The 16,257-nt window shown below is 43.0% G+C and overlaps 1 protein-coding gene across 2 annotated transcripts in view; it reads left to right on the forward strand.

Annotated features, from left to right (window-relative positions):
- Positions 1 to 1,025: 1,025 nt before the first annotated feature.
- Positions 1,026 to 16,257, forward strand: part of Caper (RNA-binding protein 39-like protein Caper) — a 96,343-nt gene continuing 81,111 nt past the window's right edge. For both annotated transcript variants that reach the window (XM_050193602.3, XM_050193603.3), the window contains exons 1-4: positions 1,026 to 1,134; positions 5,462 to 5,517; positions 7,812 to 7,897; positions 9,383 to 9,574. In XM_050193602.3, the coding sequence (XP_050049559.1) occupies positions 5,467 to 5,517; positions 7,812 to 7,897; positions 9,383 to 9,574 (329 nt within the window). In that variant the 5' untranslated portion in view covers positions 1,026 to 1,134; positions 5,462 to 5,466. The remainder of the gene's footprint in view (positions 1,135 to 5,461; positions 5,518 to 7,811; positions 7,898 to 9,382; positions 9,575 to 16,257) is intronic.

Consider the following 16,257-nt stretch of genomic DNA (forward strand, 5'->3'; position numbering starts at 1 on the left):
AGCCTTAAAGAAAGGAAATGCGGGCAAGACAGATGACGATTATTGTTGTGGGACAAGATACGCCCCAAAGGGTGTAAATTTTTCTAAGAGTGTGTGGGACAAATATGCACCCCAAAGGGTGCAAACTGTTTTTAGAGTGTAAAAACAGTTGCACCCTTTGGGGCGTATCTTGTCCCACAACGATAATCGTCATCTTTCTTGCCCGCGTTTCCTTTCTTTAAAGCTGCGAGCCCGATACTTCCCAGTCACGGACGGCATGCGCGTTATCGGTGTGACGCAGCATACTCGACAGGAAAGTAGCGAGCGCCGAGTTTTCAAGAAAGGAAGCGCAAGCAAGGCAGATGACGATTATTGTTGTGGGACAAATACACTCTAAAAAAAGTTTGCACCTTTTGGAGTGTATCTCTGCCACACAACGATAATCGTCATCTGCCTTGATGCGTTTCCTTTCTTGTAAACGCCGCGCCCGCTCCTTTCCTGTCGGGAATGCTATGTCATGCTGATAACGCGCATGCCGTTGGTTACTGGAAAGTACCGGGCTCGCAGCGTTAAAGAAAGGAAACGCATCAAGGCAGATGACGATTATCGTTGTGTGGCAGATTTACACCCCAAAGGGTGCAAACTTCCTTTAGAGTGTATGCTTATAGAGCGAGCTTCGATACCATATAATATATAGTCTTTGTTATCATTTCATCCCATGGCTGAACGAGAATTGGCCCGGGGTAGTAGATAGTACATTTAATTGCCATTTTCTAGCACTGTTTAAAAATAAGAGCCGCGATGAAAAGGCCATATGCTTAGAGCGAGCTTCGATCTATCTTGCGTTTTCTACATGAACTAAATTGAGCACTAGCGAGACATGTTCGTATGAAAGTTTTATTCACTTGCTATGAGGAGCACCTAAAGTTGAGGTCATCAGCGCTTTCTTCAGCCAATGCTTCAGCTTTCCTCGCTCGTCGTTGGTGTCGTCGTCGTCGAGGTTTGTCTGTTTGTCCCCTTCCACCACAAGGAGAGACCCCGTCGATTTCGTTGGCCGCCGCCATTTTGTTTGGTTGTTTGTGAGCTGCAGTGAACGCCGTGCTTTGCACCTAACTACTATTCTGCCCATATTCCTAAATCAATCTTTTGTGGGAGGTATGAAAGAAAACCTTCATTCAATTCCCGTTTGCAAGTGTGCTGTGTAGAGATTTCTATCTTCTAAATGAGATCGATAGCTCGTGACGGGATTTGTGAAGTGCCGTGAAAACTTTGTTACTGTTGCTAGTACCAATCTTTCTGGTATTTTTTGTTCATTGAAACTGGCAAATCAAGGATATTAACTTCCACTTAACCTGTGAAGGTAACCTTAAAGAGCCAACATCTTTGTAAAACTGTTGCTCGGTGACTACCCGAAGAAGTACGCAATACCTGAACTTGATTCATGATTGTACTGCTCATATGCGGTGTCAACCATTTTGTAATAGGAATATCATGTGTGTAGTGAACTTGCTAATTTCATCACTGTCATCGAAATGTGATGAACTTGGCATATATTTGTGCATTTGACGGTACGACTGCATGTATGAGCCGCAGAGTGAAATAGCCAAATTTGACGGTGAAGTAATAGATACGTGTCAAAGTTCGCTTGCTTGCGCTGCTGGTAATATACAATTTCACTGCTAGGAGTGGTGCCCCTTCATGTCATATGACTTGTCATAGTATGTGAAACGCTTTGTTCCATCAAGTGACTTAGCGCGTCCTTTTTACCCTCTAAATCGCGATACTTTCTTCATAACCAGTCTCAAAAGCACGTGTTCAAACATCATTCGTGGTGGTGACCAGTGAGCTGCTTTTTAGTGAAAATGCATTTTGAGCATACCTCCAGCACAGAAAGTAGAAGAAATCCATACATGCAAAAAAAAAAAAAGTTCAATAAGTCTTCATTGAATACTGAAGTAAAAATATGAAAAACTGTGTAATGGGACACCCACAATATGTTCAATAACTTTTGATATGTGACTGCTTGGTAAGGTAGTTGCTGCAAAAATACTTGCTCCTAAACCTTGCCAATCACACTACTTGCAACTGAACTATTAATAGCAGTATGCTATTTATACAGCAGCCTATGCATCAGCCAAACACTGCACATAAAAAATCTGGAAATTACATTTTTTTTCACTGAAATGTAAGGGCACTAATAGAGCTTGTACTTTTTTTTGAGACTAGTCAGGCTTATAATTACTTTTGTGCTCTATCTGCAGTAGTGTCCTCCAGTGCGTGATTGACAGTGGCTTGATATCACATTTGTGACAGTGCACCAACTCCTGCCATAACTGTGTTTTGCTTTGTGGCAGGATGCAAGATATCAAATCATTAGTCCACTAGTTTATTATTGAGATGTCTGCAGGCTGTTAATAAGGTTGCTACATAATAAGCTTAAAGGGCACTGACAACCAATGCTCGTGGTACTTTTTTTTTCGTCCGTGGAATGCACTGATTTTGTCCAGGGTGACCAGTCTTTCAGCATTTATGCTGTAGAACAATTTCTCATTACAAATTCTCGGATGTCTGCTTACCATATGCCAAAAACAGTGGTAAGTTAGTGTGATGGCAATTATATGACAGAGCGTAAAAAAAAGAAAGTGTGGCCCCAGCCATGAAAAATTAATTTATTTGATGAAGGCGATCCTCTTGTGCTTTCAGAACTGTTGGATACTTAACAGTGTGGTTTGGCAGCATTTTGTATGTCGCAAGCAGGCTACAGGATGTTGGTGAACTCATAAGCTCTCACACATACAAAAGCGCTTAAGCACAACGCCAGGCGTTGAGGGATGCCAATGTTCTGCCATTCTACTTGTTGCCATGAACACAGTACTGGTTTTAAATGTGAATGTTCCTTACATCATATTTGGTGTATGTGATATAACAAATGGTTCTTTAAACTAAGTTCGGCGCAGTTTAGGAGGACTAACCTAAGTGCTCCAACTTTTATGATTTTGTTGTGAAACGCCCAATTTTTAGAGTTCCTTTATTATTGCTGTATTGACACCAATAATTTTTCATTTGCATTCCATTCAGGGTAACATGTACTTTAAACAATATAGGACAGTCCCCAGCCGAGTTACTAGCATGTCTTCTTTTTACCTGCTGGCATATACCCACATCAGTACCACTCACTCATTGAATCAGTGCATAAGGGCAACAGAATTTTTAGCTACCACCATGTGAATGTTTATGAATAAGTGTTTGTTTTTGTCTGTAGTACAGACCATGAAAAGTGCCTGTGGACAGTGCCCCTGCAGAACAAACTCCATTTTTTTTTTAATAAGCAGACAGTACCATGAGTAATAAAACAGTGTTTTGTATTTTTTGCCATATTACAGTATTTTTTTTCTTCGACTGTAGTATTTCTAACTGTAAATGTTGGCAGGTCTGCATCCTGTTTGAGTCTAGTGATATAAAGCAAATTTTCAGTGCCACCATAATCTGGTGGCACAGTTTGGTCAGTTATTCATTCCTTTAATATATAGGTTTGTGTTCATGCACTATGCTCACTATGTGCTTTTAGCACATCTTGCAGTTGCTCTTGTGAACATATTGCAGTAAAAAGAACACTAGACTAACATAGTTTAGTGCAGTGGATAAGCCTAAATGTGCGATAGGAATACGCTCTCTCAGGAGCTAAGCCACATTTTACATTCTGGAGGATAAGTCGTGTGGTTCCCTATATATGCTGTGAAGGCAGTATGTACATTTCTCACTAGGTTTTCAAAAGGGCATTGCTTGATAGGCTTGTGTTTTCCTGTAGTTGTAAACATGTGGCATGCACCATGCACAATATTCTGAATGTGTATCGGGGGCCCTGAAGTGCAGTGTCACTTGTGTGTGTGGATGTGTGCACAAGCTAGCACAGGTTGAGGCTCATGCCAAGGTAATCTTTAAGCTTGGATTTTTATGGGAGCAGTTGCATGAATTTTGCCGTGGGGCTTGTTAGACGAGTTTAATGAGATGCCTTGGATTGAACACTCATGCAGGATGTAATGCTTGTATAGCCCTTGGCGAATGAATGAATTCTAGGGTTTTGCGTGCTAAAGCCATGATTTGATTATGAGGCATGCCGTAGTTGGGGCTGTGGGTTAATTATGACCGCCAGGGGACCTTTAACGTGGCCCCATTTCACAGGACACGGGTGTTTTTGCATTTTGCACCCGTCGAAATGCGGCTGCCGTGGCCTATAACCCTTTGGTACTGAGCCAGTGATGGTACAAATGATGCATGTTGAACGCAAACAAAGACAGGGTACCAAAGGGAGCACTTTTCATTGTGTTCTGTTCACCCCTTTAGTTGTGCTTGCCTTTACTGTCGTTCACATTTCAATGGGGGTGAAATGAAAAAATGCTCAATTTATTTTGTTGGGTGCATTTTAAATAACCCCAGGTGGTCAAAATTAATATTGAGTCCCCCACTAGTGTGCCTCATTATCATATTGTGGTTTGGCACGCAAAGCCCCAGTATTGAAATGCTGTCATTCGTAGCACATTCCAGTACATGTAGACAGAGACAACAGCAAGTGCAGTTACCTCAGTGGCTGTGGCAGCCTGCTAAGTAGCCACATTCTGATGGTTGTGGAAAACAAGAAAGCTTGTGTATTTAATTTATGTGCTCGTTTATGTGCTTATGTTTATGTATTTATGTTTACGTGCTTGGAGGAGGGGTGAAATCTAAAGCTACACGACAGTGCTCTTGCATTGTGCTTCCTTATTTGCACTCACTGTATATTCATTGTCGTCATTGTTCTCATGTTTGCTTTTCTTTTTCATCATCAGGGTGTGTATTTTTAGTTTACATTGGTGTTCATATATTCTTCAGTCAAGATGCTGTTTTCAATAGTGAGAGACGATTTAGTTTCCAGTTTGACAGTGGGGTGCCAAGTTTTCAATATATGGTGATCTCCGATTGTTTTGTTTCTTGTGTGTGAAATCATGCAAGGACTTCTTTAGGGGTGACGCTTGGCGCCTTAATGATGCTGCCTAGCCTATCTTGTTTGAGGCATGAGTGTGCAATTTTACCCGATATACAGCTGTACATGACCTGTGTAATTGGGTAGCTGCCGTTGCTACCTGGGGGGTGGGGGGCATGTCATCTCTTGTCCCTCGTACTTGCATCAAGCTTGGGGTGCGCATGTGGGAGAGTAAACAGCAGCGTGTTGCTTGTAATTTATTGAGCATTGTCTTATTGTCAAAGTCCATGCTTCTCAACCCTATAAATTTGAACTGGACACTGAAGTAGTCGCAACACCATGTTGTCCAGCTTTGGTTTTGTTTATTCTTGTCGCTTCAATTCTATACAAGGCTTCAAACATATTTTTTAGCTCTGCCGAAGAAAATGTCTATGCTATATTCTTAGTAATATAGTACCTATGCAAAGCACTCTGTGTGACTCATCGATCAAAATAAGTCTCTTCTTCAAATGTGTTCGACAGGTATCATGGCAGATGACCTTGACGTGGAGGCCTTGCTGGAGGCACCTTATCGAAAGGTGATTTTTCTTTCCGTTGCTTTATGTTTGGGAAAGCAGAAACAGCCATATGTTTGAACGCTGATATGTTGCTAAAGCTTTTTAGATACTAAGTTTGTGCAGATAACATGTGTCTAATATTGTCAAGTTAAGGTTAACTGTCAGATCATTGCAATTAGAGTACTCTTACAAATTTTAGTTCTTGTAAAGCATGACACTAGCTTATGCCAACATGTGTTGTCATAATTACCTAGTATGATGCACATTCTTTGTCAGGCATTATTCTCGATGTTTGCTTTTGAAACTGCCACTGGGGCGTCGCCTCTACATAATGTGTCCGCTTTGTGTCTTATAGACCCCCCACACTAGACACCAGCACTTCTTCCCTAGCTACCATTGGGACACTGCAAGAAGGTAGTAACCTCTGAAGGGCATCATCACTTGACCTGTTCTTTTATTTTCTTTTATTTCTTCATTATTCTTATTATTTTTATTATTTTATTTTGCTTTGATGTAAGAGCACATTTTAACTAATTTAGAATAAAAGTGCTTAGCATATTTTTGCTAATGCAAATGCATATGTAAAGTACTCATACTGATAGTAATGTCAGCATAATGCATATAACGTAATGTGCAGTTCATGTCTGGACAGGCCCAAGCCTTGTCCGTAGTCACTGTGAACTACTGCTATGCTACATTTTGTCATGATTTGACGCAAGGATCATTTCCTTGTTATCAGGCAGTGTGAGGCTTTTGGCGCGCCTGTTGCACAGCCGACGTCGACCAGGGTCACGCTTCTGAAATGGTGTACCATTCCTCTTGTCTCAGGGATGGCTGGGAAAAGATGGCTGCCGCCCCTCCCCCACGTTTGAAACTCTTCAGCGAAGCCATTTTCCTTGGAGGCTGATTTCTCGCAAAACAAAACGAAAGCATTTGTGAACAAAGACATTCGCGACTTTTTCTCCTCTGGAGACTTTTTTTTTCTCTTCTCTCCCTCTAGGTCATTTCAAGAACAGATTATTCTCTTTCTCTCTCTGTCTCTCTCTCTTTGTGTAAATGTGCTTGTATGTGTGTGGACTGATTGTATGTGTGTTTGCGCAGATCTTGTAGGCTTGGCTCCGTTGTGCTGCAAGTTATTCTGTCATCTTGTGGACAGATGTTTTCCTTACAAAAGTTCAGATCTGAAGCTAATGAAGCTATTGTGAGAGGGAGAAGGCTGTAGTTCAAGTATTGCAAAAAGTGTGCAGCAAAGGAAGTTCAATGCAAGCCTTACTGATTACCAAACCTTACCTTTTATTGTGGTGTTTAAAAAAGTTTCAAATGCATTCCCTTCACAAGCGTAGCACCGATTTCTGTTTTGCATAGCTTTAAAGGAACAATGTACATTTGTTTTAGGTGATGGCGCAGCACAGCAACATTTGTAAAATAAAATTACTTTTGAGGCTATACAAGTATTTTACTCATGAATAGAAGGTCTATGTCATAAGCCTTACTCAGTGTAAGCACTGGTATATAACACTGTTCATTTGGTTTCGTGTGATTCACTTGCATGTCACACACATATCAAATGTGAAGTAATATTAAAATAAAACATTACCTAAATGTAATTGTAAGCTGGCGTAATGCACACTCAAGATCTATTGCATTTTGCCTCATGGTACACAGGAAGTATTTGCATGTAGCTGAAAATATCCAGATTGTGTGGTTGGGCTGAATGTGCATGAATGAGTGTGGATGGCATGAGTGTGTTTGGTCCCATCTTTTGCAGGTATTCCAGGATGATGTATCAGGTAATATTGAAATTGTAGTGTCTTTGTATTTTCGTTCATTTTTAAAGGTGGTACTGCATTATATTTTGTGATTCTTGAACATCTGATGCAGGGCTGAGCTGAATGGTGGCGCTGCAAGTTGGTTACAGTCGGTGATTGTGCCTTGTGATACTCTTTGCTGATTTTACCCCTTAGCCTCCCTTCTTACCTTAGCATTAAAAAAAAAAAAGATTTTTTTACACGTAAGAAAGGGGCTTGCCTACTTGTTGGCCTGTTCAAAAAAGGAAGCCAAATAGGTCCACCAGCTTCTGAGCATTGTCTCCATGCTTTAGACTGGTGGCAGGGTGCTCCTTTTCTTTGCCCCTTGTAAGGTAGTTCTTGCTCATTTTGTGCTCTTCCCCCCTTTTTTGCCCTCACCCCTGCCCCTTCACTGTTGAACAACGTACACATCAACGGCCCTGACCAATCGACTTCTGGCCTGGCGGATACGGCGGGTGTCTTGGTGCTGCTTTTTTGATCCTCTCCGTGCTCACAAAATCTCAACAGGAGGAGGTGAATGGTGCAGGAAGCCTTCATCAAGCAAGTTCATCTGGAGAAGGCGCTAAGGGCTCGGCTGACAAGGAGAACAGGCAGTAAGTATTTTATGTGTGCATTGGCGTAACATGCTACTGACTTCCTTGCATATAGAGCATAGTTGCATACCATTGTCGACCAGTTGAGCCTTGAGGGTTGGTTTATAGACTGTTGGGATAATTGGGAGCTACTATTTTTGGACATCGTGCAGACTGGCTCACCTTTGCAGGTAATTTGGGACCATAGATGGGAACTGCCACACTACATTTTGTACGGGTATGGTGCAATAAGGCCACAGCTCGTAATGAGTAATTGTCACTTTTGGCGCATGACAAGCTGTGGTTGTAGTGCCAAACTTCAAATGACATTTTTTCTTTTGCACAACATAGACGGTGGTAAACATCCTGTCATCATTTTATTTAGATTTTCCGCACTAAATGGTGATAAGTGTTCCTTGTGTGTAGAGAGCCTTCCTTTGTCCACTTGCTCTACCACTGTGGGCTAGTGTAAGAAGGCTCCCTACTTATGCAAGATCACTCCAAAATCAGAATTTGTCTGCCTCAATCTGCTCCAGAATTAAATTTGTATCTGCTACAAAAATTGCTACAAAGTGACTGAACATTCCCACTATTGCAAGACTTCCATTGTCATTGTGGCTTCGGCAAGCTTACCTTTGGGCTCCTCGAATTCAGCGTGGGTCAGCAGCCTCTTGTAGTGGAGCATTTTGGTGAGAAGTTTTGGTGACCACTCAGCGAGAATCGTTTCAGCATGAGATGCTGACAAAGCATGCTGAGCTGGTGGGAATCTAGCGACTAGGTAAACACATTGTTGTTCTAAGATGGTGGTAGGAAACCGAAATGAAATTGAGCTGGTGGGCAACACCAAAATATGATGCCAGGATGCCGCCAGAGCGAAACATGGCGCTCACTTTGCACCACCTGAAGCAGGGAGCACAAGTGCATTTGGGTTATAGCCTATTAAATGTGTGCAGTGTCCTTGCTACGTCACATGCACTGTGAAACAGGTGAAGATGCTTATTGCAATGGGTTAGTGGTGATAGCTGTGAATCGTGACAAGTGATCCGCAAGGAGATTCGCTGGTACCAAAATAGGAAACAGTGCGTGGCAGCATTTTCATGTTACACGAACGGGGAGTACTGCAGGGAAGCTGCTGTTGCATTCTCTTACTGTTCGCGATCATGACTGCCTTGCACCTTTTCTTGTTTGCATGGGATCTAGTGGGCAGAAAACATATCATACAATTGTAGTTTGGCGATATATTGAATGTTCGTGCTGAGAGGTTGTGTTTTTTGGGAACATATTAACCGGTAAAAGTGAAGCGTAACTGTATTGGGTCATTTTTGCGTTATCGATTGCAAACGTAGGCACCAGGAAATTGTATGAAACGGGATCATATCAAAGAGGTTCTGCTGTACATCATGAATGCTTTGTCTCCAAATAAACTTGGGATGTATATTTTGTTTTATACAGCAGCCACAACATTTTTTAAACTTAATGTCTCGGCTGTTTTTTTGTTGTCTGCAGTGGCAGCAGCAGCAGCAAGAAAAGGCGCAGTCGGAGCCGCAGCCGGAGCCGAGGTCATGGACGTCACAGGAGCCGAAGCCGTGGCAGGGAGAAGCGCCGTTCCCGGTCCCGGTCCCGAGAGCGAAGAAGGCGGCGTTCGCGCAGTCCTGGACGTCGACGAGGACCACCCCTGCCTCCCCGGCCACGGAGCCGGTATGCATTTGGTTATTTTTTGTACCGGTTAAACGAATGAGATCTGACGTCCACCCGTGTGGGCATTTGTTAATTTTTTTTTCTTGAAAACAAAATCGTTGAAAACAAACTCACTCTTTGTTAGCACCCGGAAACCTTGTCTATTGCTGTTTACAAGGATTTTGTGCCATCTGGCTGAGTTTGGGCCAAATAGAGCCTAACTGAGTGCGCTGCTAAGGGAAGTTGAGGGCGGCAGAAAACTAGGTGGGGTGTTTAAATTAGGAAATTTGCAGGCGCAACTTGGAATCAGCTAGCGCGAGACAAGGGTAATTGGAGATTGCAGGAAGAGGCCTTTGTCCTGCAGTGGACATAAAAATATGCTGATGATGATGATGAGCATCCTGATGTCATTGCGAAATGGAAATTGGAGCGTCCACACGTTTTACGTCATACACCCACGTGATTATCCCCGTTACATTCTTCACATGATTTGCAGATCAGCTAAAGACATCACAATGTGTCATTAAAGGAACAAAGGCAAATGCGAATGGTTTGTTTGGTAGATCACGCAAGTGGCTTTTTTTACTACCGAGTAAACGTGTGTATCCACGATGGTGGACATTGGGGCTCTTAAAGTAGTGCCTCTGAATTTGATTTTGGTATGCATAGCTGACTGGCTGCTCAGTTTGCTGTTAAAGGGGGACACAGGCTGTGGTGACGATGACGTTCCAGAGGCCCCCCCCCCTCCCCTCCCAGAAAAAGCTGATTCCAAGTACATTAATCCGAACGTTGAAAGCCCTACATTTACTTATAATCGGCATCAGGAACACTACAGGCTACCATAACCCTGGCTGCTCCAAAAGGACTCAACAACAACGCATTAAACATTGTGTGTTGTGCATCTCTGCATTCAGATTGATCATTGTTCTTTACTAAAATTAACTTGAAATGATGACAATAATGATAATAAAAACGTAAGCCCCACCATGTTTTAATTTGACAGCTGTTTTATCTAAAGTAACAAAAGATAGTATATTTATATAAAACTGCGGAAAAGATAGCAATTTGTGTGCAGCAAAATTATTCGATTTTCTTCTGATCTACTTATTTAGAGTCCCAGTGTCCACTTGGATGTAGATTAATTTCTGTTTGAACCAGAAGCACATAAAAACATTGCTTCATAAATAGTTTGAGTCCCTGCAATGAGTTGTAGTGACACAAACTCACTCTTTGTTAGCATCTACATTATGGTAAGTCCACTGCTAAAAAGAACACCTAACAAGTAATAAACACAATGTAACTGGTCACGGCGTAAACTCTTTCCCAACCGTGGGGAAAATGCCTGTATTTTTGTAGGTTGCACTAGATTTTTTTTCCTGAAGAAATTATTGCACTTAGTTTTATGCAATACATGAAAGCAAAGCAGAATGAATCTGCTCTTCAGGCATACAACCTTTATTAACAAGATTTATGTAATAAATATAAATTACCGAGAAATGCTAAAAAAGTTTTAATATGTACGAAAATGTTTTCCTGCGTAATAGCCACTATATGCAAAGAAATCAAACTTTTTCCTTGAAAACCTCTTGCAGTACTAGATTTTAACTGGAAGCCCTACAGTCGGGCATGCCATGCAGCAAAGCAGTTCCTCAATCTGAAAAACAGGGGAACGTGGCAAGTCTTGCAGTATTGCTGCTGTAGCATTTCATGCAGATTCGGTAAATCTCTATGTTTGCTGCCTAGTGCTGAGTGGCTTCACTTGGTGGAGAAGCACGAACTAGCAGTACATCCTCAAGTTCCGGGTTCATTTATGTTGTTCTCAAAACAAAGTAGATGAAAAGGCAGCATCCTTCGACTCGCTGTTGCCTGAGCTGTCGATAAAATCAGCCACAAAAGCACTGGAGTCGTGAGATCTACAATGTTTTGGAACGTGCTTGCTGCTTCCGGAGGCAGATGTTTTCACTGTCAACTCTGATGAGCTTGCGCACATCTTTGGAACTCATTCCATAGATGCGCCAGTGGTGTGGTGGTGGGAAAGTTAAGAGGATCACGCTACTTCTGCTTATTGTGGGACTTTAAGTACAGGTGCCCTGACTTACTAGTAGCAAAGCTGCTATCATTGCTTCCATAGAGGCTTATCAATCGAAGACTTTAGCTACAAAAATAGGCCAGAGGTCTCTGTGTTTACAGTGGAACATATGCGTACGTAGCTGGTGGAACCACAGCATAAGTATACACTAAAAGGTAGTACAGTCAAGGCTTGTTACAACAACTTGCAATTCAACTAGAATGGTCTGTTACATTCAAAGTCCAAAATCAGGCGCTGCATGCTTGCCCGATCTTGGAGATCATGTATGTGGGTGCGCGCATGAAGCCTTTTAAAGTGGAGCTGTCTTTGCTTCTTCTCCCCACTTTAACGGTGCTGGCTGCTGGTTCTTGCTGTGTTGTTGATTATACGACACCTTGTGCCACTGGGCATTTTTCCTAATAGGCAAGCTGAACAACAGGCAAGAGGTGAAGAATTTGGCAAGAAAAGCAGAGTGTGGAGAAAGAAGTAAAGGGAACAAAATTGTACCAGAGTGCAGGCATGGAGTGAGGAGTGTTGCACTACATAGAAACACCGAAGTGGAGTGAAGACATTTCAGTAAATGTCAAAGAAAGCTTTGTTTTTCACTTATTCACGTTTATGTGTGGTATCCACCAATTCTTTCCCCAAATTTTCATGCTCTAAAGTGGGGGTGCAGATGTTACACATAAGTAAATACGATACATTTTTGTGAAGCTTCCCTGCCCCCGCACTGCCTGAACTGTACATGGGTGCTATTGACTCACATTCCATTCATAAATTGCATGAAACCCTGGCAGTTTTTGTCATTATGCAACCTGAGGTATGGCTCAAGGTGCAAGCCACCACTGGGGATGGCTTCACCTTTGTACAGTGTGCTTCCTGTGTATTAGACTCCGGTTGCTCCAGTACCGTGGTTACGGTCCATTGACAACAAATGAGGCAACAGATTAAGATTAACAAGGCTTCCCAAGGTTGTCACATTATTTGGAGACCACATGTTTTTCAAAGCAGATACACATCTATAGCCGAACCTCAATACGATTAACATGGGTACAGTCTACTCCTGTTAATTTGACCCTTGTTGGACCACAAGATTTGGTCGAATTGTCCGGTCGAGTTAACAAAAACGAGGCAAAATGAACTACAGTCGAACTCACTTATAACGATACTGGTTTTAACAATATATCGGTTATAACAGTGAGAGGCTGCTGCACCGTCAACATTTGTATGTTTTCCATGATGAAATAACCCGCTTACTACAATGCCCAGATGCCGCATTATCGGCTATAATGATGCAGTGTGGCTGCTGGGTGTCGGAGCCGACAGGTAGTGAAATGCGAAATCCTCAAAGTGAAAAAAAGAAAACGAGAAATTTGAGCTGCTGCACGACGGGCCACTGCTTCAACAGGCGCCGCATGCTCATTTTCCAGCATGTTTTTCAGCCATCTCCGTGCACTTCTCTCCCGTCGCCCTTCCACCCCTCCGAACACGAATGGACTGTGTCCATAGCTCTAAGCCGCCCCACCCTCCCAAACATGAATGCACCGTGCCAACTGCGCTGCTCGCAGATTGCTTGCATGTTGTTCGCTGGCTCCTCATTCAGCACAGTTCTGAAAACAGCTTAATTGCTCGCATTTGTCCTTGTTGGTTACATCGAAATCGTTCCTGGCCACATGGTTTCTCAGCCTCGTTTGATGAACAGTTGGTTTGACTCGCCACCAAAACGGAAGATGGCTGATGCGCCCGCTGATCATCAGCAATGCGCAACATTGCCCGTGAAAAGAAAGCGCACGGCTGTAGATTTGGAAACTAAGTGCGTCTAGCTGAGGCGATAGTCGCAAACGTGCTTGCATCAGATAGCGACGGTGACGCCGAGAGCGATGACGCGGTAGGGCAAGCTGCTTGTGTTGTTCTTAGAGGAGGCCCAGCAGATGATTCAGTCTCTCTGAAGCTTTGTTATCGCTAGGAACCATCCGCTGCACTATGTGGAGCATCTAGAATCCTTGGAGAATGATGTTGGCAAGCTTCACGTAAAGCATGCAAGGCTGACTGACCTCGGGTTTTCTCATGCAAGCTAGTGAGAAGTACATGGCGAGATGCTTGTGGCGATCCCGCCTCAGCGTTTCTTCTGGATTTCTCAAGCTGACAGGCTGCCGCGGCAGCCTTCTCACAATTTTTTGAAGGCCCCTTTGAGGCCACTAAAGCAATGCCTCGGCGGTGCTCGCATATCGCTTGCCACACGTGACACCTCTTTGCAGTTGTTATAGCAGTGCCATTCTTTAACGCCAACAGCCGTGGCTTGTTACACGCGATCGGAGCGCCCAGGAAGCAGTTAAACGAGTGAACACAATCAGCAGCTGGATGGAGGAAGATGGTGGGGAGGAGCACTGGCCTCCCCGCCATTATAGTTTTCACACATCAGGTCTGCCATCCCCCTATTTCGATTTTTTCATGCAACTAGGTTATAACAATTATCGGTTATAACAATGGAATTGTCGGGGCACTTGAATATTCTTATAAGTGGGTTCGACTATATTTCACTTCTGTTTTATTGCCTGAAGTAGCTTGTAGTGTCTTTTTTGCCTCTTGCTCTTTGAGTGAGACTCAACTACCATGTGGCAAAGAGCACCAGCATATTTAAAAGCTTCTCCACCGTTGGACTGAAAAAAAAAAGTTTCGCAGCATTTAGCCCAGCCTCACCATCAGCTTCACTCAGTGGTTCAGTGGGTTGTCGTCAGTAACATCGTCAGAGTTTCTCTCGTTGTTGGTCAGTGTCCCATAAACCTTAAAACTGCCGTTGGTGCTCACAAAATCCTGAAAAAAGACATTGTAACATAGCGTAAGTCATCATCACCACTGCAGGACAGGTTTCTGCTGTCCTTTGCAAAAAAACAAGCTTCACGCCTAAGGAGGCAGTAAGCACTCTCTGCTGAATTTCTTGTGCTTTCAAGCTTTTAGTAACTGCTGTGTGCATGAGGGGGCACCACGGGGGGTTGAATTAATCAAAGCGGCATGCTTTTGCGTTAGTACTAAACAAGTTCTCCTTCCATAGCCAATGTAGTGTTTCTTGCTGGGACTTTTTAGTGCATTCGAGTTAAGTGAAATGTCAAATTTATCAAGGTTAACTTTATAAGGAATGATCAGATATAAAAGAGTAAATATTATATTTTAATGAGTATTTATACTGCTATAACAAAGCCATAAAAGCAAAATTTGTGACTATATTGGCCCTGGTGAATCAAATTTTGTGCACATGGCTCAAAATAGGTCAAATACAGGCACCAATGCATTTTTCAATTGCCTGATTTTTGGAGCTGTGCCATTATTCGGTCTTCCTGCCAGGCTGCCACCTACGCCTAGAGCTCATATACAGTCAAACCCACTTATAATGATCCCAGATATAACAATCTATCAGTTATAATGACCACATTTCGATGCACTTATGATCTTCCAACCCTGCCTATTGAAACTGTTTCCAGTTATAACAAACTTTCTTTAAATCACCGTACTTTTACAACGAATGTTTCGAACCCCGTGATGGTGAAAAGAGGGCGCATGTGAAGTACGAAAGCATGGAAGCGCGACCAAACTGGGTGCATGGCAGTGTACAGATTGGTCTGCGACGATGATGCAGCCTTTGAGATGAGTGAGTGAATGCCGCGTGCGGGTTTTGGAAGCCGCGAAGAAGGGCACTCACTTTTAGGCACTCCTCAAGGGAGGAGGAGGAGGCAGACAGCATAAACAGCATGATGCGTGCGCCGGTGCGATATTGGATGCCACGATGACAGCACTCTTATTTCTGTGCAATTGTCTGTGCGGCACCTCGTGCATTATGCCTATTTCAATGATTAGGAACGATCATCTATGTCCTTCCACTATAGGAACAATGACTGCTCAAGTATTCCTGTTGTTGCTGTTGATATTCACGTGGCCCTCAATGTTACAAAGGATCGGCAGTTACTATGCCGTCATCAAGAATCACGGTTCGGTGACGCTTCATTTACGCATTGCTAATTGCTGATAACTGTTTGCAGTGATGTTCTACCTTTCGAATATTGAATTGTTTTTTTGCCCGAAGCAACATAGATAACATTATTTAATGGTTCTTGTGTGGCTGATGCGCAGTCGTAATGCCGAGACCACGATGCCCAAGACTTTCGCAGAATGGTGGCATGCTGCAGTATTTTCTGAAGTTAACATTCTGGCCATCTAGAATGCTTCGATCTCATATGCAGAATATGATCATGTCCCACTAGTAGTGACCCCAGATGGTCGAATCCCAGGTCGCCTATCTCAGGTGGTCGAAATTTCCGGAGTTCTCCACTACGGCGTGCCTCATAATCAAAAAGTGGTTTTGGCACGTAAAACCCCATAATTTATTTATATTTTAGTAGTGAAATATATCACAAGCTCTCGAATAAAGAGTGTTGGCTGCGCTTGCAGTTTCGAAATGGCAGGTGATCGCAACCGGGCGCTGTTTTGAAAGAGCTATGCGACACCGCATTTCGTTTTTTAGATGGATGTTTCTAACGGAAATTTGCAGCTAGATGCGGGAACAGACCAGGAACATAAATGACACTGAAAATATGGTTTTCGGACCAAACTGCTGCCGAGGTGTAACTGCTGATGCCAGCTT

Source organism: Dermacentor andersoni, chromosome 1, assembly GCF_023375885.2.
Source record: "Dermacentor andersoni chromosome 1, qqDerAnde1_hic_scaffold, whole genome shotgun sequence".
Classification (NCBI taxonomy): Eukaryota; Metazoa; Arthropoda; class Arachnida; order Ixodida; family Ixodidae; genus Dermacentor; species Dermacentor andersoni.